The sequence below is a fragment of the Xyrauchen texanus genome, chromosome 3 (genome assembly GCF_025860055.1).
Source record: "Xyrauchen texanus isolate HMW12.3.18 chromosome 3, RBS_HiC_50CHRs, whole genome shotgun sequence".
NCBI lineage: Eukaryota > Metazoa > Chordata > Actinopteri > Cypriniformes > Catostomidae > Xyrauchen > Xyrauchen texanus.
In genome coordinates this window covers 31,780,230-31,802,828 of record NC_068278.1, presented here as the reverse complement: position 1 = coordinate 31,802,828, position 22,599 = coordinate 31,780,230, and the positions used below count along the sequence as shown (strand labels likewise).

Sequence of the window (22,599 nt, the reverse complement as noted above, 5' to 3'; positions counted from 1 at the left end):
TCTTATTTCCAAATAATTCTTCCTTATAAAATTAAAATTCTCTCATAATTTACTCACCCTCATGCCATCCCAGATGTGTTTGACTTACTTTCTTCTGCAGAATACAAAGAAGGATTTTTAGAAAAATATTTCGGCTCTGTCAGTCCAGACAATACAAGTGAATGGTGACCAAAACTTTGAAGGTCCAAAAAGTACAACAAGGCAGCAAAAAGGTAATCCATAATACTCCAGTGGTTTAATTCATGTCTTCTGAAGCAATCCAATTGATTTGGGGTAAGAACACACAAATTTTACTAGTTTTTATTTACTCGTTTTATTAAAGCGCTAGAGGAAGCGAGAGGAGGCACTAGGAAGTGTAATCAAGCTTGAAATCATGATTGTCAGCGAGACTGCTGATGTCAAGATTTATTGACATTTACATTTGGCAGACACTTTTATCCAAAGCAACTTACAGTGCACTTATTACAGGGAGAATCCCCCCAGAGCAACCTGGAGTTAAGTGCCTTGCTCAAGGACACAATGGTGGTGGATTAATAGTTATGTGCTTTAGCCCACTATGCCACCACCATTCCAGTTCAGATTTATAGTTAAAAAGGTGTGTGTGTGCGCGCGCGCGCGATAATTTGAGTAAAATTAGTGTCAATTAGTACTTTCCTTTATTTCTTTCTCACTCACTTTATCTCTCTGTCTCTCTCATCCATTTTTCTGAATCATAACAGTTGGACCACTTGGTGCTGATCAAAGCGCTGAAAGGAGTTTTCAGTGCTGTTGTTCAATGCATTTGGCGTTTTGTCTGTTCAGAAGGGAAACAATGTCCTGCCCAGGCTGGATTTGATGCATGAGTGTAAATGTGTCTTTTACACCACAGTGATTCACTTCAGAAGGGGGTTGTCCATATTAAGAGTTGTTTTGTTTGAAGGTAATTGAATGACCTTTGCCTTTAGCATGGTTAATCTTGCTTGTTAGTTCAATGGTGAAAATCCACTGAGCTGTGTGTGAGTTGCTCCTTAGTTTTCAATTGAGTTTCACTCTAGGGCTGCAACTAGCAATTTTTTTGATAATCGATTAATCTTCGATTATTTTTTTTACAATTAATTGATTAATCAGATAAAAAAATTATATTGCATTTCCTGTATTTTATTAGAATACTGATATGATAAAGGACATAAGGATTTGGTTTGATTTACATTACTGAATTCACGATTCTATATTATTATTACTTTCAGGACATATGTGAAACAGTTCCTTTGTAAAACTTAACAAAAAGTGCTCCTCATTAAAGAGTAAAATGATCCATAGGGCATGGAGTGGGACAAAAAAATCAGCCCAGCAGAGGGCAATAGTGACACGAGAATTGAAATAGTAATTCTGCCCAACTGAAATATACATAATTATGTTAGATGCAAATGCTTGTACACTGTCACTGATTACATGAATTTAGGGATTTGAATATTATAGTTTTTAAAATAGTATTTTCACAGATTACATGTTTCTAAACTATTCTTTTCAAATAAAATATTGTAAAATGATGTTTGCCATAGGAGAAATTTACTAATGAGATTTGAAATTACAGGTATCAGTATTGTACAATAATCTGTAAACCCTGTGCAAATTCACTCTCGCGTTGACAAGACTCATCCCGGTGCTAACTGTATTACATGCGCTTACATGAGCAAGAAAACTGGCACACCTTGACTGCTGAGACTTCAGTCTGATATCCATGAAAGCTGCACAATCGATTACATTTAAACTGAAATCGTGGTATGATGTTGGCAGTTTAATCACTCCCTTTCTCCATTACAATCGGTTTGATTGATGCTGATGCGCGAGCTCGCTGGCTCATTAGAGTTTAACGGAGACTCACTTGTGGTAAGAACAAACAGTTTTGTGAAATACGTGGCTTTTTTTGAATTTATATCATGTTTATATTATAAAACATAGAAAATAGCAGTAAAATGTAAGTGATGCGCTGGAGAGAAACAACTCTTGTGCATCAAACAGCACAAGCACTTTGTCAACGCATCTGAGCCAGCAACCGCTTCAGATAAATGTGTGCTTATTTTGATCCTCTTTGAAGTTTTAGTAAAGTGCTCTCGTGCAGGGGACATCTTGGGTAGTGTTTTTTCCTCTTCAACTTGTCTGTTCTTTTTCACTATTTCATAATGCAATAAATCTTTCACTTGGCTGTGAAGTGACATCACTGACTGGGCTTCTCCATGCCATCACTGACTGTGCTTCTCCGTGCCTACGGCAAATATCCAACTAATCGTCAATTAAATTAGTTGTCGATGATTTCCATTATCGATAATATTGATTTTATCTGTTAGGATGTAGCAGCGCTATTTCACTGCATAGTGATTTCCAGTATATTTTCTCAAAATTTAAACTCAATAATGAAAAGTATGCTCATGGTTTGGATTAAAATACATTAATATTAACAGTCTATCTGGTGATTTCGTTTTAAAGGAATACTTCACCCAATTTATCCTTATACCATCCCAGATGTGTATGACTGTCTTTCTTCAGCAGAACACAAATTAAGATTTAGAGCAAGATGGAGCTCTTTCAGGTCCTTGTAATAGAAGTACACAGGTGCCAGCACTTTGACAGTCCAAAAGTCACATTTAGGCTGCATACAATTATTCCATACGTCTCCAGTCGATCAGTGAATGTCTTTTGAAGCAAATTGATGGGTTTATGTAAGAAACAAGTCGATATTTAAAAAAAAGATTCCATCTAGTGCTCTGATGCTGTTTAAAATGGCCGGACTCTCACGTGATGTTTGTTCTTCTGTTGTAAATTACCGCTGATTCTGAATTCTCCACGCGAACTCACCGACACACTTAGGAAACGCTTTTTTAAAAGTAAAAAACATTTAATTATCGATTTATTTTTTACACAAACCTATTGATTTGGGCTCCTCTCACCCCAGGCCCTAGAGCAGCTGCCCACTCTGCCCTTGTAGTTATGCCCCTGTCCAGTGTATTATTTCCTCAGCAGTTTAAATCCTGTTGAACTTCATGCTCCCCACCCATGAACTTGACATTACTTTGCTTACATTCGTTCATATTTACTATATAGTATACAGTCCAAAACTGGTCCAACATTTTTTTATATGTATATCTGTATTTTCAGTCAATCCCACATGTGTTGGATCAGTTGTGTTGATCAGTTGGCCTGTGACTTATGAATCTTGATTAGATGATATTGCTTTCTTATTCTCTTGTTTACATTTGTATGTGGAAAAAATCATCCTGGTTACCTCCGTCTTCTGTCTGAAGGCCTTCAAACAGGTCAGCACCGACTGGGCGCGCTCGTTCATGATGCACGTCGTCATCGAGACTGAGTCCAACGCCAGACTGAGAAGAGATTCTCTGAATCGGGAGGAGCTTTCTCTTTTCCCAGTTGACCCAAAGCCCAAGCCGGCTGAGGTGCGAGAGTCCCTGTGCGGCACACACAATGCGTCTCAAGAGTAAGCTATGATTAGCCAGTCATGGAGGTGGTTGAGAATGCGAATGCCCACTTCCCTTAATGGGGCAAGGGGGGCCGCTGCAACCTTCGTGAAGACGCGAGAGACGAGGACAGGCCGAAAAGGAGGACTTTGTACTGGTATGCCTAACCCTCGTATGCAAACCGCAGGAAGGGTCTGTGTCTAGGTAAAATCGAGGCGTGTAAGTACGCATCCTTCAGGTCTACAGCCGCAAACCAATATGTCGAACGCTCACTAGAATGTGCCTTTGCGTCAGCTCCTTGAATGGGAGACTGTGTAAAGCCCGGTTCAGTACTCGTAGGTCCAAGATTGGCCGCAACCCACCACCTTTTTCCGGTACAATGAAGTAGGGGCTGTAAAACCCTTCTTCATTTTGGCCGGAGGTGGCGGCGTTCTCACCCTTCACCGACATCACTGAAGTGGATGTCGCTTAACCTGGGCGGGCACCTGGCAAACTGAATCACGTTGCTGAGTCGGAAGGTCTGGGGTCAGCCAACGTGACGTGTTGGAGAGCGCAAGCCACGCGTCCAAGCTCTGGGCGAGGGGGACCAAGGGGACAATCTTGTCGGACGTACCGGCGGGTGGGGCCTCGAGGCGGGGTGGAGTCAGGGAGGCCACATTTACGGGGCTTGAACCCTGTGGCGGTGCTGAGTCAAGAGACATCAAAGCACTTTCCTGACTCCTGATACTCACCAGTGTATCGGTTGAGGAGGGGGAAGGAGGTGCTTTGTCCCCACGGTCCGTCGAAACTGCCCGGGGTTGAGCATATTTGTGCCACAGCTTTGTGTGCAGGACGGGGAAACCACCACCGCGCTGGACCTGCCAAAAAGGAATGGTGGACTGTGGTCTGGGTGACTGCCACACATTTTCATATTACACGACGAATCTGCGACAGGGGTGATCACATTACAAGACATTTTACTATTGACGAATCCCTGACGACTCCAAATTGCACAACATAGTACACACGTCAACAGAACATACGAGATACGAAAACAAATGCATGATCATATGTTATGCATTTCAGAATATATGTTTGTTTTTTAATCATACATGTTATTGGTTACAGTATGTAAAAATTCCTCCTGCTGTAAAATCGACCTATTTGCTTAGCTGACTGTCCAAGAGAATTGGCAATTTCTCTCCAATTCTTCTCTTTCTCCACCCGGTTGTAGGCACTTGTGCTCCTGCCAATGTTCCACTAATTGTTCCTCCATGTCTTTTGGTCCAATAAGACTTTCTTGATACCGCAGCCATGCTAGATGATGTTCTGTTTCAGGTACATCAGGACTCCTCCCACTGAAACTTCCCGTGTCCGTTTCTTGCTCTTTCAGTGGCTGTGGGTCAACGCTGCTGTTGTAGTCAGTCAAAACATATTTCACCCTGCACGATTTGGAATTGCAGACAGGTCCAGATATTTAACATTCTAGATATCTCGCTGACATCGGCGATGTCTGAAATAGTATATTTGATAGTTCATATATTGCGATCGTCACTCACGATTTGTCCATGATTTCAGGCTTTTGTTGGCGAGTTAAACTCGTGTAGTGTAAACTTGGTATAAATGATCTGCCGAAGCACCCAGGGGCGATCTCTGCAGTGCACCTGTTCAGAGAGGGGAGAAAGCTGCTGTAATGTGGTGTAAGGTTCCAGCAGAATGGAAGCTGTGGGAAATTCAGCTCACGGAACCATCGACCACTCTGCTCCGAAGAGAAAATCTGAATGAACGTTATGCACATCCCCTCCTTTATACCCGCATGTCCAGAGGAGTGGCATGTAAATACCACTTGCCAATTCCCATTGGCCTTTTAACGATGATCAGAGGTGTCTCAGAAATATGAAATATTTTTGATAAATACTTGCAATCAGTAGATCGCAAAATTAGAGAAGGACTGTTCAGTACATGATTTCTTCAGGAGTTCCTCTCGCAATCAGTACCGTGGTGCGATCTGATAGGATCTCCCCAACATCTTTTGTGCCATGCTATCATCAGCAAGTCAATAACACATTTACAGAGACCGGCTTGAATCAGTTGGAGATTAAGGTTGTATGTTGGAATGGTGATTATAATGCATTTTTTGCTCTCGTTGGATGCAACATGAAATGGAGCAATAATAGATGAAAAGACAAGGAAATGAATCCAACACTAACAGCAGTATCAAAGCAGGAACACATGCTTTGATCAGCTTCAACACTGAAAACTGCAGAGTGCAGACCGAAGTGTAACTGGGTCATCAGGAGGTTGTCTTTTTGTTTCCATTTTTGTACTTTTTATTCCAGATTTCTATAAAGGTTAGCTCATAATTTGGATTTGAAATCTATCAATAAAAGTTTATTAAAATTAAATCTGGTGATTTTATATGAATAATAATAAGACCTTATCTCCTGGAGGAAGAGCATTTGTAGATGCACTGAAGGTCAAACTTTTATTTATAGGTAGCAGAGAGGAGAAGAGGAGAGGGAGAGGATGAGGTGACATGAGGATATTTAAGACAGAAGAGGAAAATAAAAGCTTCTATTGATAAAGTGGCCAGTTAGAGTTCATCATGCTTTGCATCTTGTGTGTGCATGTGTACGCGCATCTCATCCAGAGTTGGTCCCAGATGGGCTCCAGCTGTATGACCAAAAGCCCCACATCCAGCTGTCTGGTGCGTATGTGTGCGTGTGTGTGTGCGTGTGTGCGTGTGTGTGTGTGCGCACACACGTGTCACACTGCTCTCTAACTGGAGAAACTCACCACCGCTTATGAGGTGAGAACATGTTGAGACCACTGTCACACAAGGTCTGGCGCTGTTCTTTTTTGTGTGAGTGTTTTACAAAACTGCCACTAATGCAGTGTTCCTGCTGAAAAGACCAGCTTAGACCAGCATGATTTCTATGCTGGTGCAAGTTGGTTTGTAATATTCTAGCTGTTGGATCAGCACAGCCAAAATATCTGGTCAACCAAGCAATGGTCTGTTAAGCTTGTTGTACCAAACACCACCAGTCCACATTCCAAACAGGCCAAACACAACTCTGACTTGCCAGTCAGTGTTGTATGGTCAGAAACACACTTTGTGTATGTGTTTGAGAAAATATAACTCTTGCCAGAGAACATTTAATTTCTGATGTGCTCTTTAGCCAAAGCAAGCAGAGCTGTAACAAGATCTCTCCACTGAGGGAGTGACATCATTTACTGTTATGATGGTTTCTCCTTCTCAATCTAACACAATATTTTCTACAACTTTTTCCTATGCTACTCAAACTCTACCAGAGCCTTTTCTCTAAAGCTTTTAGAACTATAACTTAATTTAAACCTTTCTAACATACCTACCCCTTTGAAAAGGCCAGCATAGGATACTGGTATGCTGGTGTCCTTACCAGGCTTCTTAACTAGCTTAACCAGAGTTTAGAGAAGATAGGCTGCATGCGGACAGTCCATGTGCACTGCTGATAACCAAATTTGCATCACGCGCACTGTGCTTGAAGTACCGGCACGCAGAAACCAGGGTTGCCAACTCTTACGCATCTGGCGTGACACTCACGCATTCAGCCTCACCGTGAGATTGAGGCTGAATGCGAGTGTCACGCCAGATGCGTGAGAGTTGGCAACCCTGAGAAACCGAAGTGTACTTTGGCATTAAGCCTCTTTTTGTCAACCATGTTTTTTTGCTGGAGAACAATTTAACCAGAAAAAAGCAGCTTGGACCAGAATGGAAATTCAAGTTGGTCTATAAGCTGGTCTTTACTCTTTTTCAGCAGAGTAGAATCCCTTAAAACCCTCATATTCTTCACCAGCTCTCCTGAAATACTTTACAACCTTTTTCCACTAATATTTAGAGTGTTGTTTAGAACATCCTTGATCTGTTTGCTTTGATTTTCATCTGTCCTGATGAGAAAGAGAAAAATGGCTAAAATACACTCACTGAGCACTTTATTAGGAACACCTGTACATCTACTTATATGTGATTATCTAATCAGCCAATCGTGTGTGGTTGCAGTGCATAAAATCATGCAGATACGGTCAGGAGCTTCAGTTAATGTTCATATCAACCATCAGAATGGGGAAAACCATGGCATAATTGTTGGTGCCAGATGGGCTGGTTTCAGTATTTCTGTAACTGCTGATATTTACTTGGAATTGTGCCAAAAAAAAACATCCAGTGAGCGGCAGTTCTGCGGACGGAAGTCAACAGAGAATGGCCAGACTGGTTTAAGCTGACAAAAATGTTACACTAACTCAGATAACCACTCTTTACAATTGTAGTGAGCAGAATAGCATCTCCGAATGCACATGTCGAAAATTGCAGAAAACTAAAACAGCAGAAGCCCATGTTGGGCACTTTATTAGGACCATAGTGTTCCTAATAATGTGCTCAGTGAGTATATCTAATCTTAATAAACTATTTGATTTTTATTATTAAACTCTTGGCTTAAATAGCTGTAAAATAGTGTCTAATGATGGTTGTGATCATCTTTTACTCTGTGTGATGTACAGTATAGTGGACCAGTCATAGAGACCCGTCCCCCTGGAGGAACACAGGATTAAGTGGCTTGCACAAGAGCACAATAGTGACAGAGCTGGCTGTGATCTCAAACTAATTTCCTGGAATTATATCTTTCAATCTTTCAGCTAGAGGCTCAGATCATTAACCACTGAACTACCGCTGCCCTGTTTAAGCTATGTGACAACGGTCTGTCAGATTCTCCATTTGACATGAATAAATAGTGTGTGTATGCAAAAGTGACACATAATGAATGTGTAACTCAAGGGAAAAGAGACTGCATTTGGACAGATTGTAAACGAAGCTCAGATATACACTCCATTATTGAAGGTTAAAGCAGCCCACAGATCAACATCTTCATATCCAATTTTATTTGATTACACTCTTATGCACTTTCTCACTTTCAAACGCATGCATTGTGTTCGAGTGTCTGTGTGTGTATGTGTGTTTGTATGTCTCTAGAGGACCGAAACTCTTAGAAATTTAATTGTATGACTCCAAATTGAGCTTCATTGTTCCAGGAGGACTGCGGCCATTCACAACTATGAAAAGAGCCAGAGCCAATCTGCTCAAAGCGAGTGCTTTGTCTGTCACTGAGATTGGGGTCATATGCCAAACTATAAAACATGTTAATCCATTCTGACATTATTTTCCTTCCTCTTCTAGAACATTCAAGATGTATCATGGAGATTCTGTCATCAGATCTCTGCCCATCAGTGTTTCATTTATGTTATAGGTAATATGTACAATGTGTGGATCGTTTATTGAAATATTTTAATGTCATTTATTTCTAGACATCTGGATACTTGTGGTGTTTGACCTTTTGATCTTTGAGGGTTTCACGCATGGTGTGATGAGACAAAGTCTGTCGCGATTATTAAATAACCATCTGATCGCGGTTATTTGAGATAACCGCAATTATTGTGCACTTCAAATTTCAATAACATTTTGATGACCAATTAAGGGAATTTTAAGCGAATATATAAATGCCATTAACAAATGCAAATGCATGTCATTCAGTTGAACTCTGAGTGTCACTGAGCCGCACCACAGATGTCAACCAGAACAAACAAAAAAACGCATTAAACGCGCTGTCAGCAGAGGCTCCCACCAAACTCCCGTGAAAAATGTAATGAACTTAAGCTTTGAAAGTGAATGCAAATCGCTCTGGCTTCACTTTAAACAATCGTGTAATGGCAAATGTTCCTGTGCGCAGTGTTAATGACACGCAGTGACACGGAGGACAAAACACACGCTTACTCTATTTCTGTGGAGTGATAAAAAGATATTGTAAAGGTTGTGGTTCATGAGAAATAAGGGCACGTTGGGTTTAATAAAAGAGAATTAAAATATGTGAAAGTGAAGTAGGACAGTATTTATAATATAAATATATATTATATGTTTAAAAAAAATCAAGAAACAGCAGTGTAAATGTAAAAGTGACCAAAAAGAGAGACGTATTTTGATATTTAAAACATTATTTTAAAACCTTAAAAGGAAATCACACATCCCTACTTTTTTATTTTATTTACATATTTTAAGTTAAATATGTAAAATAGAGGTGCATGGAGCACAATTGCACATTAAGAAATATAACAATTTATAGGACATTTAATTGTGAAAGCCCTAAAACAGAAAATATATCCTCAAAATTGCAATTATTTGGATAATACACAATATGCCCCAACTTCCGGAACTAAACCACAATTGATTACATATCATTTGCATTTTTTGCATGTTCTCATTCACACTAATTGCAGTATAATGAATTTCTCATTGCTGTTCTTGAATAAATTGCCTTTGGAGAGCATTCTCTTCCATTCATCCGTTGCAGACACACTCAAGGGCCATTCTGTATGCGTAAGGTTTTGGTGGTATAACCGAGGGAACAAATACTTCAATCACAAAGTGAAGCCAGCGTCCTCTCCTCCCGAGTCATTACCTAGCTACAGTTGTAAAGAGCTGCCACTAATAATCATGGTAGGTTCACATTGATTATGTGATTTGGACCCAAATAATACAATGTGAAAAGAGACCAAAATTGTCCCCAGAAGTAAGCTAAATCTGACAAAACTGAGTATGATTAGTCTGTGGTAATTATAAAAAGCTTTATATATAAACAATAAAAGTCTGCCAGGTATGTCCTCATTTAGATAGCCAGATAAATATGTGTTGAGCATTGAATAGGAGTTCTCAGCAGTCTAGACTTTGTAACGTGGCTCTAGGGTGAGATGCAGTAATTCACCTGCCTCTTGTCCTAAAATACACATGGTAACTTTCCACAACTTTACACAGAATTCCATCTCTCTCTCTTGCTCCATGTGTGCATCTTAAAGTTCATTACAAACTTTCTGTCTTATTACAGTCTCATTGGAGATGCACAGTGAGGTTTACTAATACACATACGGAGTTCAAACAACCGGTGGAGGCAAGTAACCGAAAGGGAGAGGGAAAGATTTGTCTTTCCTTAGACCACCCACAACCTGATTGGTGAAAGGCTCCATCAAGCTAAAATTGCTTCTCTTTCCTCCCTCAGTCTGCAAATGTGTGTTCGTGTGTGTACATTTCTTCATGCTTGTTAGCAGTGTTTATGTGTTCACAATCTCATGTTTTACATGATGAATATGTGTCTGTGATCAGTTTGTCAGTTGACACTGAGGACATATACACTCACACCCTCTAACATACATTGCGCTGAAACAATATTTTAAGAAAGAGTAAGCGGTGTTTGAGGTAGAATTGATTTGTGTTTGAATTGTATGACATTGTGTGTTGAAGGAGTTGTGTGCATGTGTGGTCTGAGCTAACAGTAGCATCTATTCCACTCATATTTATTTTGACATTTTCCATTCTTTCCACCGGCAGCCAGAGAAAAACTACTCTTTTAATCAGACTGACCACACGCACATACTCGCAACACAAACACAGACAAATATAGCTCAACAAGAGAAAGCATGTGTGTTTCACATTAATACACATTACCTTCTGTTTACATTAGGCTTGTTTTTCTGAAACATTACAGGCAATTCTTTGAAACTTTCTCTATCTGATGACCTTTGAAATGCCTGAATCCACATGCAAGTGTGCGCGCGCACACACACACACACACACACACATTCCTGCTAAAAAGATTAGCTTAAACAGCATGCTGGTCTTAGCAGGTTTATACTGGTTTGGGGCTGGTCTAGCTGGCGGACCAGCTGAAGGCCCCAATTTACTTCATACAAAATCAAAGAATAAACTGGTGTTATGTAATTAAGAACAAAATCTGTTTTTGTTTTTTTGGGGGGGTTTCAATAAACATTTGTATTGATTTATAGACACATAAAAAATAAAAAACACAACATATATACATTGAATTAACATTTAACCCCCTAATACCCCTCCCCAATCACCAACCCCATCTTGACCCTCAACAAACACCCCTGTGGTCACAAATTGAATGCACCAAAAACAAAAAAGAAAAGATATTCAAATTAAACATCTCTCTCCACAGCCCCTCCCCGAGAGTCCCCCAAAAACAAGTAATTGCCCCACTTCCTATCAAACAGATTCCGAACCCCCAGCCTTCTGCTTGACTTCTCCTTGAAGGCAGCCACCCTCCCCATCTCCGCACACCACTCCGGAAATTAGGGTGCTCCATCTGACTTCCATCCCCTTAAATTTACCTGCCAATCATAATACTGGTCAGAACCCAATTTGTTTTGGTGTTTATCCCCCAAATTTATGACCGCCCCATCGCCCAAAATACAGAGGTCTGGGGCAGAATGAAATTTGTGTGTCCAAAACGTCACATCTAAAACTCTGAACCTTCAACCAAAATTCTTGGATCTTAACACACCCCCAAAATACATGGATTGTGTCTCCATTTTCTGATTGGCATTGCCAGCAGGTGGGTGTCTTTAAGACCAAGCCTATACAATCTAGTGGGGGTCCAATAGAATCTGTGTAAAATCTTCAACTGCATAAGGTGAACCCTTGCATCTCTAGATACAGACTTGACATTTTTAGAAACCTAACCCATACTCCTTCAATACCACGTTTAAATCTTTCTCCCATAATCTCTTGATAGAAGTTAAAGCTCCATCTCCCAGACTCTGAATTAGCAGGGAGTAATACACTGATGCCTCATGACCTTTTCCAAAAGCAGTAATCACCTCTCCAAGAGTATCTGCTGCTTTATTTTGAATGTTGAGCCAAATTTTCAAAAGATCTCAACACTCCACTCTCATATAGGTCGCAAAGTCACAATACACTCAAAACAGCAAAAAGTGGACTTATTAATACATAATTTAGGGTTCAGCCATATGCTTAAGGCAACATTTAAATAAATGTCTGAAATAAACACTGGACACTTGTCCATACCGAGTGCAAATGCGAGATAACAGGGTGTAACTTCTCTGATTAGTTTGATAGAAAGGCTTTGCAATGGCGAAATAAGGCCATGTATGTCCTGTTCATTATAAAACCAGGGAGGGGCTTTCTGAGGTGGAAGTGACCAATGAGCCAAATGTCTGAGACCAAATACATAATAAAACAAAATCTTGGGTAGGCCTAGCCCACCTTTGTCAATCAGCCTATGTAACTTATTAAAATGTAATCTAGGACGCTTACCGTTCCAAATGAAAGGCTTTGCTGTGCTATCAGATTGCTTGCAATAAGAGAGCGGGACATCTACAGGGAGAGATTGTAGCAGGTATTTGAATTTTGGAATACAATTCATTTTAATAACCTTTACCTTCCCAATCATAGATAAATGTAATGAAGCCCACCTGCCCACATCGTTCAAAAACCTTTTTTATTAAGGGGTCAAAATTAAAATTAAAATTAAAATACAGACAAATTTGCTGGGAATACATTGCCCAAATACTTAATGCCCTGTTTGGGCCACTGGAAGGCGCCCAACGGCTGGAACGCCATTACTGGGCAGTACGCTGTCAGAGCCAAAGCTTCAGATTTAGACTAATTGACTCTGTATCTTGAGAATTTAGAAAAGGAATCGATAATTCTTTGTAGTCAAGGCTAGATCTAATGGGGTTGGAGTCTAATAACTCGGACTCAATTCGAATGGTTAACTGAAAGAAATCAGTGAATTGATGACAAAGGTCGTTGCAGACTTGGAGGATCTTGCTGTAATACGTTGATCGATCACTTCCATGGAGGTGAAATTCACTGAGCGTGGTTACAAGAGTTGCAGATGTTGAGAAACATTGATTATCTGGAGTCATCGGAGAGGGAATTTGCAACCCATTCACATTCCATGTGGAGAGAGGCAGTCCGTTCATATTAACATTTGACATATGAGGAAAAAAATAGATTGTGTGTCAAAAATAAAATTGTAAAGACCACATTTAAGCATTAGTGCAACAATCAAACCCCGTACCAAAAAAAAAAAAATGTGCGACAGTGCCAACTGGCGTCCATCCCTCTAAACTCAAACAGTCCATGTATGCCTACGATAGTCCCCGTGACAACTTTTCCAATGGATTGCTCAAGTCAGGAAATAATCTATAAAATAAACTCCAGCCAATAGGCGGAATAAACACAAAGAACATGTAGATTCATCCACTTAACTGTCCCGAAGGTGTGTTCCTCCACAAAACAAGCTCCAGCCTCTAGGTAGAACCAACACCAAAAGGCGCTCCTCTTTCTCGGACAGTCAAGAGAATATTCAGTGAGTCAGGCCCACTCGGCTGCATCGAGGGCATCACACAATGACCCACTCATTCCATTGACTTTATGAAGGACATCGCTTGCTGTGGGCATGTAAATATTTTGCGACCATCCTTAGTATCTACTCTCAATTTGGCTGGGAACATCAGTGCAAAAGCAACCTTCTGTTGATGTAAGAGTTTCTTGCATTCCTTGAATCGATCACGTTTCTCTCTTGTTGAATTTGCAAAGTCTGGGAACAAGAAAATGCTGTGGTTCTTCCATGAAAGCCTTCCTTTTCTCCTCGTCTCATATAACACAAGATCTTTATCGGATGATCTCAGAAATTTGGCCAGAATTGATCAGTGTCTTACTCCGTCAATGGATCTCTGAGCCGGACCTCGCTCGATTTCCAGCTTGTGGCCTGTTATGTCAAGCAGACTCAGGAATAGCTTGTCTAGGATTTTCACTTCATCTTGCCTTTTTTTGTCCTTAGGAATTCCAACAATTCGGACATTGTTTCACCAGTTACATTTCTCAAGGTCTTCCAACTTTTCCCAGCGCTCCAAGTCAAGTCTAGCATGTTAGCAGCTAATACCCTCTCCGATGACTCCAGATAACCCACTCTTGTAACCAACTCAACATATTACAGCAAGATCCCCCAAGTCAGCACCGACCTTCGTCAGCATTGCCAACAAGTTCGTCAGTTGACGTTGAATCTTTCAACTCAATGGCCAAATTAAGTCTCTGATCTGCGGCCTTGTCAGGGGTATCAGCTTGAGCTTGTAAGTGTCTTTTAATATCTCCGGAGCCTGATGATTTTGAATTCTTTGACATATTGTCCTCATAGAACAGTTATGGAATAGGGTGTATCGAATCTCGCCAGTTTATGAGACAAAAAGTATTAAAGTGTGCATAGCTCTCCATTCACACATCCAAACCTCGTATGGCACCACGCTACTCCCACAAAATCTGTTTGAGTTTGTTTCGGTGGTTCTTAACAGGCAAACTTTTAGGAAAACTTCATATTGGCTGCTGAACACCACCTTACTGCCATTAGTCCACGTTATTGGTAGGTGTGACCTGGAGCTCCACCTACTTTGTTGATGTTGTTGAGTCAGTTAAGATCAGTCAACATGAAAACACCGGTGTGCAGAGTTACTGTATTAGCTAGCTGGTGCAAATTCACCTACTACATGTCCAAATACAAGATCATGTCATGTGATTTAAAAAAACAAAAAAACATTTTTGTTTAGTTAGTCTATAAAAAGAATAAATCTGCTCAAATACCCTCAAGTGCCAATTTACTCATGTGATATCTGCAATGAAAGCCATTCACACATCTGCCCAAAGTAAGGTTTGCCTCTATTATCATCATTCTGTCTGTATTATGAACATTAACACTCTTTTGTACTTCCATCTTTGCAGTAGTATTAGTGTTGTACATTTAAATCATCATTAAGTGGTTAAAACAACTTATTTTACTGACCTCATGTGAATTCTACTCATAGAATGAGTCAAAGTAATTGATAACACATTTTAATGTCACATTAGTTAAGGTTGTACATATAGCATTCTCATTTTTAAATGTTTCTCTAAATGCCTCCCACTTTTGGTAATGCTTTTTAACTAAGGAAGTCTTGCTGGTTAAACTGGTCAAAAAGCCTTGTTGGAAAACGTGAAATCCTGTATTGTGTACCAACTAAAATTTTCTTCTGTCCCTGTCGCTAGTGTGTCATTTCTACCTTTTATTAATGGCTTTGTTCTCCTCGCTTACTTTGTTAGTGATTTTAAATAAGCAGATCACTGAAAGTCTGGAGAAATTTTTTCAGGGCACACGCACACACACCCTGAGCAAGAACATTATGTCTAAAGCTGGAACATCCTCTGGCAGGAAGACAGGCCTGCAGTGTCAGATTTCTAACACACTGTGGATTAAAAAATGTAGTTTGACACAGCAAGGTGTTTACAGATCTAAAAGTGTCATCTTACCGGTAAACAAACGCAACCTGGCTTTCACACGCACATATCGATTTTTTTTTTTTACACTGATACACATTATACCCAACACACACTGGGGCTGAGATTGGTAATTTCAGGGTTTATATGATCACCTAAATAACTTGATCCCCCCCCCCCAATCCTTTAGCTGCATGACCTTACTAACCCTGCTCCATGTGTGTGAATTCAAACTCCTCTTCTTTTAATAATCCTCTGTTTATTTACAATAAGTAACAATGCCAGCCTAGACCTGGTAACATGACTCTTGTGTGAAGCACAGCGGGCTTCACTCTTTAGAAACTGACCACCTGTGCCTTTTTTCTCAATTATTTTAAACTTTTCACTTTCTACAATTACAAATACCTGGGAACTCCCGGCTGTCCTGAAGAATCCTGACCTGATAGTTAGGCCTAGATAGGAATTTTATGGGTATAAAACAAGTTGAGCTCAATTGACAGTATTTGTGGCATAATGTTGATTACCACAAAAAAAATTTTTTAATAATTTAAATAAAAGTAAACATAGCAGTTAAAGTAAGGCACTTTCAATGGAAGTGAATAAGGCCAGTCCATAAACATAAAAATACACACTGTTTCAAAAGTATAGCTACAAGATGTAAACAATATGCATGTGTGATAAAATCGCTTGCTTATCTAATGTGTATAAAGTGATATCTAATATTACAACTTTGTTGCCTTGGCAGCATAATGCTGATAACCCTGTAATCACACTTAAAACACATTAACATGTATAATGTTAACAACTTGTAGATACACATTTGTAACTATGTGTATTTTAATGTTTATGGACTAACCCCATTCACTTCCAATGTAAGTGCCATTGTGCATGCAAGGTCTGCCTGCACTGCAAAAAAAACAAGTGTGTCTTTGTCTTCTTTTCCAGTGTTTTGTGTAAGTGTGTGCGTGCGCGTGCATTCCTTTAGGCCTGCAGCAGTATTGCTCTGTTCTCAATCTCTATATTTATCTGAAGTGTGTTTCTATATGTGTTTAGTTTGTGAGATACAGTAAATGCAGGTACACTGATATCAATTATTTTCATGCTAAATAATTCATTAAAAATGTAAGCAATGATTTTTGTGTGTGAATGTACGCTGGGTCATCCCAATGGAATGTCTTACTGCTGTAAATCCACAGGGTTTCTCAATCCACGCACACACAGCCTTTTTCATTATCTTCAGAGTGTTGTCTTTCGAGTGAGTGAGTTCAGTTTACATGGTGGTATTCAATTTATAAAGAGGTGGTTTAGTTTCATTGATCATGTCTTGGCTCAAACTCAACCAAAATGTAAAATGCTTTGAAATGACTATGTATTCATTTTAATCTTCATCCTCACAGAGCAGATGGAGGGATGAACATACAAGAGAGCTGGAAACAGTCATTCATCGTACCAAACGTTCAGGTAAAAAAACAAAAACATTTTGTGTGTGTGTGTGTGTTGATATTCACAGAATTTAGAGAATATTAAGCCGGTGTGTGTATATACATATTCGTGAGTATATGGCCTGTGAGATTGCCAGCGATTCTCTTTGATGTGGTTTAGAGTTCAGATGAGATGCATTTCCTTCATTTGATCATGCTACCCCACCCCCCAACTTTCATTCCTTCCTTCTTACTCATTATTGGGCTATGCTGTGCTCACCAGCAGTTTATACGTGAAATCCCTCTACCTTTCCACTCTTGTAGATTCTCACAAACTGATATTGCATCTCTCTCTCTTATTGGCCAACAAAGCTTTGGTTACCTGCTCCTTTTTCTATTGCTCTTATTGGCTCCATTTGGCAGAGGTTTGATTGGCAGGTGTTTTTGGCTTTGATTGTGGCTGTGCAGTGAGTTCTACTGTCAGTTTTTGCACCTTTGTGTGCGATTTGCCAAACCACATACCAATACAACACAGACAAAGCACAAACATACTACACAAGCATTTTACACACTTTCAATCTCACACGTTCAAACATAAATGTTGACTGATGTGGAATTTTCAGTAACAATACTGACATTTCCTGAAATAAGAACAGGAATACCACACAAACATAAACAATTGTTAAAGACTGAATGTAGATGCAATTTGTTGAGTAACTTTACCCTGGGATGGTGTTTTATTGGGTATTTGTTCCTTCAAGATATTGTTCACCCAATGACCAAAATTCTGTCACCATTTACTCACCCTCATGTTATTCTTAATTCGTATGACTTTCTATTCTATGATGAAAAACAAAAGATGTTTGTCAGAATGTTAGCTTCAGACATCACTTTCATTGGATCTTTTTTCCATACAGTAACAGAAATGGTGACAGGCTAACATTCTGTATAAGTGGTTAACCCTCCTCGTCTGACATGCAGCTTACAACTCAATCAGTTTAAAAACCGACCTTAGGGAATGTCTGCAGAGGTTTAATGGTGCATGATAAACATGCTAAACATGAGGTTTAATGGTGCTAAAATAACATTTCAGCAGTCCAGTTTAGAGATGACAAGAGCCTGGATAAGAAGCTGTGCAGCATGCTCAAACGGGGAAGGTCCAATCTTCATGGCTGTACAATATACCCGTTAAATCGATATACTGGTAGAAATGTGTCAACCAGTAGATTTTGAGAATTTTATTGCGGTTATGCATACTCCATTTAGAGGTTGTACTTAAAATAATCATTATAATAGTCATTATATAATTTTTTCCCACCATTATTTACTTTTGCATAATTCTTGCATTTAAAAGGTGCCTCTTTCTCATGGCCTTGGATGAGGGTCTGAGAGAACATAAAGACAAATAAATATGGTTAAAATGAAAACTGATGAATTCGTTCCATTTCAGGCCTCCTACATGGTTGTCTGTCTTGTTTTTTTCCATCAGTCAAAACAGCATTTTTGTATGATCCATCAAACAAATCTGGTTAATGCAATCTCTGGTTCTTATCAGGGCACTGTGTTCTCCATGGTCTGGAACTGACCCTCCGCTGAATACCCACTCACCTTACTAATGCCGTCAAGTTATCCTACCAGCATCTATTTTGCAATATAAATTATTGCTTATATATTTTTTTTTAAATAACTTAAACAAATTGTTCAGTTTTCTGTGATTTAATCGTGGTACATGGCACATTTATAACAAACATTAAAATATAATGATAAATATATTTATACTTTGTCTCAAGAAATTGGTTGGTCAACATTTAAATTATTTAAATATGTATACAAATTATTATTATTTATTTTATTTTTTTGCAAATACAGTTAGACACATTTTTTCAGGTATAAATCTTTGATACAAGTATACATGTCATATAAACAGTGGACATGTTGTAATAAAAAGTTGGGCAAAATCTTCTGCTGTTTTCCAGTGGACTTATTTAATTATAGGATCAAATGGGCATAATAAATTCTGATCAAGCTTTATTGGCAATGCAAACTTAAGTGTACATTGTCAATGCATTATTAGACTCAATACATACAGATATAAAACAAATTGAATGCTTAAGTTTTAACTGCTGTTGTGCAGCATTATAAAATGCTGCACAACAGAGCTTCACAAAATTAATGGAAAAAAATCTGATTACCTGTTGCAGAAGGCTGTTATGGCTGAATCACAACATGCTGTTAAAACACTTGCATTTGTGAAATTGCTTACAGATAATAATAATATTAAAACAACCATTTAATATTATATAATTAAATATTATTGCTACTTTTTGAATATAAAATGTTATATCACGCATCCAGTTGAACACTGCATGAAAATTAAGCACAGTAGTGTGTTCTCCATTTTTGTGTGCATGTGACGTGTGAGTGTGTGCTGCGTTTGTGTGAGTGTGTGCTGCATTTGTGTGCATGCATGCAGCAGATGACAGAGCTGAGCGGCACCTCTTGTTCATTCTGTAGTGTGCAGCACATGTGACTGTATATTATTTAAATTACATCCTTCTGCTGTTTATGACACTTTGGCCATATCCATTTTTTTATTTCCAAATTGTCATTGATTTCATCTCAACAATGTCACATCTCATATAATTTTGCTAATGACAGCATACTGTAATATGATACTGAAATTAGTAACTAAAACTATTAGGGTTAGGTTTTGGGTTAGGGTTTAATGTTAACAGTGTAACTACAGATGTAATTAAATACAGGTACTTTTAATGTAAGTAAAATGCAACAACAAATATGTACATAATACAGGTATGTCCATTTTATGAAATGCTTAACAACATAGTAGTTAAAGACACTTAATATAAAGTGAGTCAGATGACAGTGAGTGAGCAATTTCAATCGATGCGATGAGATAAGTTAGCTTGCCCATACCTGGCTCACCACTTGTAGGTGAAGTCTCCATTCTCCGTATTGTAAATCTGCTCTTGTTTTTATTACGTGTCACATGTACTGAATAAGCATGCACTGCTCCAGACAATCCGTTTCTGAAAAAGCCAAATGTCTGATTGATTGGTACCCAACTGATTCCTCAAATACACCTATAGTTAGCTCCCCTCTAGGATAAATTGAAAGATATGCCAGTGAAGTAGGTCAAGTAGTAAGTCTTTAAAAGAAACATCAGAATAAGTACTTACATAAAATCTTGTCCATTTGAAGATAGGCTTCTGACACATATATTTCTGATTATTTGTGCAGGGAGCAAAGCTTGTGCACTGAAGTATGCATAAAATTATCTTATAAACATAGACACAAGTAGAGCAGCACACTCTGGTGTGTTGCAGATGGATGAAGGAAACAATGCCTGTAATATGCTGAGCAGTAAATCTCGGTGTGTTTGATTCAGATCCAGACATCCAGAGTGTATGGATGTTTCATAGACTCTGATAAATCCCTAACATACTGTTATGTAGACATATAGGATATTGCATACAGCTCAATGTGTGCGTTTGAAACCGTAGACCTCACTCATCACTGTGAGCTTTTGAACAACGTGCCACACACACATTGTAGTTGATGTTGATTTTATGGATTAATTCATTTATTAAACATGAATGCATTTGGATATTAGGTGAATTACTGCGAGTTGTCAAACTGTGCATCTTTCTGTGTTTACAGATGATAACATTTGCTAATTTAACAGGATTACATTTTTAGTCCATTCTGCACTAATATGTATTGTCTCTCTTCCAAATTATGGGTCAGAACACTTAAAGACATACAAAAACTAATGCGCTTTGTGTACCTTTTAGCTTCATGCATGCAGTTTGAGAATGTACAGATTGCAGTATGTGTGTGCAGCTGGATGTTCGGTGAGAAATATGGTTTCAATATTGACTGGCTCCACCTCTTGCATGGCAGCTTTGCCTTTTAGTTTTTCTCTACTTCTGTCCTGTTGTTATGTGCTCTAAGGCTACAATTGATTGGCAGGAATTCATGTCTTCAATGTTTTATTGCACCTTGTTTTTGATTCATCAACTTGATTTACAGTATTTGAAGTTCTAATAAATGTTCATTCAGTCTATTATGCAATGAAGGATTGTACAATTTTGAATTCAGAATGTTTAAAAAAAAATGGTTGTAACATTTCAGCTGGATCTGTTCTGTTTCCCCTGGGTTTTTTTTTTTCACTGCTCTCCCTACTCCATCCATGCATGGCTGCATAGATGAGGGGGGAGTTTTCCCAGAGCAGAACCTTACTGCCAACACCAAAAAATGCTTATATTGTGTACAATCAATAAAGTATTCATTCAGTATTCTAGTTGGTAATAATTTGACAGAAGTTGTCCTGACTGAACCTGTGATTAATAAAACCATTCAGAGTGAGATTTTAAATGGGCTATTTAATTTAGGATTTTACACTTTTGATACACAATAGGTTGGGATTTGGCTGTTATTTCTGTGGATTATTTAGATAATACAAAATAGGGGTGGCCGATATGACCAAAATCTTATATCACGATATGAATAATTGTATATAAAGAAACTTTTCCGAAAAATCAATAAAAATTGGTTTATATATTAAATAATCATGTTATATTTTTGGAACTCCAGTCAGTAAATTAAATACTTTATAAATTAAAACTTTTTTATAAATTAAAATACTTTGTTTGTCTTGTTCTAAAACAAAACAAACAATGTCAAAGTAAATAAATAAAAATCTACTTGTTTTCAAAAATCAACCATACCAAAATGCTAAATACAACAGTTTGCCACATTTCTGTTTAAAATGTTGTTCATATGTATTATTATTAGCCTCAAAACAATGTGACAAAGAAAATAAAACATAAGTAAAAAAATAGATATATATCCAACGAATAAACACTTATTCAACAAAAAATAAATATCACTTCAAAATAAATAAATAAATGACCAAATTATTGCTGAGTTCATCCTTTGGCTTTCATAATAATCTTTTGCCTGCTTCATTTTGAGGTGGTAAAACAGATTGCTTGTATTACAAGTGATTATCTTTGTGCGAACCACAGATGTCGCACCTGATTTAATAACAAACTCCTGAAGAAGAGAGGAGCTTTTTTGACCTGATTGAGAGTCGTCCCATTCTGTGTAGATTTCTTTCTCCATTTGGGGTTTTCCTGGGTCAAAAATGATTGAGTATCGCGTATGATCCTGCTTTGAGCTCTCCTGTCCTGGAGCAGAAATTTCAGAAAGCCTGCTGGACTTGCTTGCACATCAGAGCTCCAGAGGCAGCACTCCCAACAGTCACGTGAAAAATTGCGTGTCAGATGAGAAGAATATTTCATGCTTTTGCCACAGAGAAAACGTCTCGGGTTACATGTGTAACCCTTGTTCCCTGAAAAAAGCGGAACGAGATGTTGCGCTGCTAAGCGCTACGGGGAACAGCTTTAGCTGTGAGCCGAGCTGAATAATGTGTGGAACACGTCAATGAACATTGACCGGAATTTATAGCCTCGACTGATGTAATCATTAGATGCACCTGAGGCCAGGCTATAAATGGATACGTCACCAGGTGTCGTCAGATACTTCTTTTTGAAGAGCAGTCCTGGGACGT

At 38.7% G+C, this 22,599-nt stretch overlaps 1 protein-coding gene across 1 annotated transcript in view; it reads left to right on the top strand.

Moving 5' to 3' along the window:
• eda (ectodysplasin A) overlaps positions 1–22,599 on the top strand; it is a 56,982-nt gene that overhangs the window by 22,887 nt on the left and 11,496 nt on the right. The window contains exon 2 of the mRNA XM_052109381.1: positions 16,983–17,046. Within this exon, the coding sequence (XP_051965341.1) occupies positions 16,983–17,046 (64 nt within the window). The remainder of the gene's footprint in view (positions 1–16,982; positions 17,047–22,599) is intronic.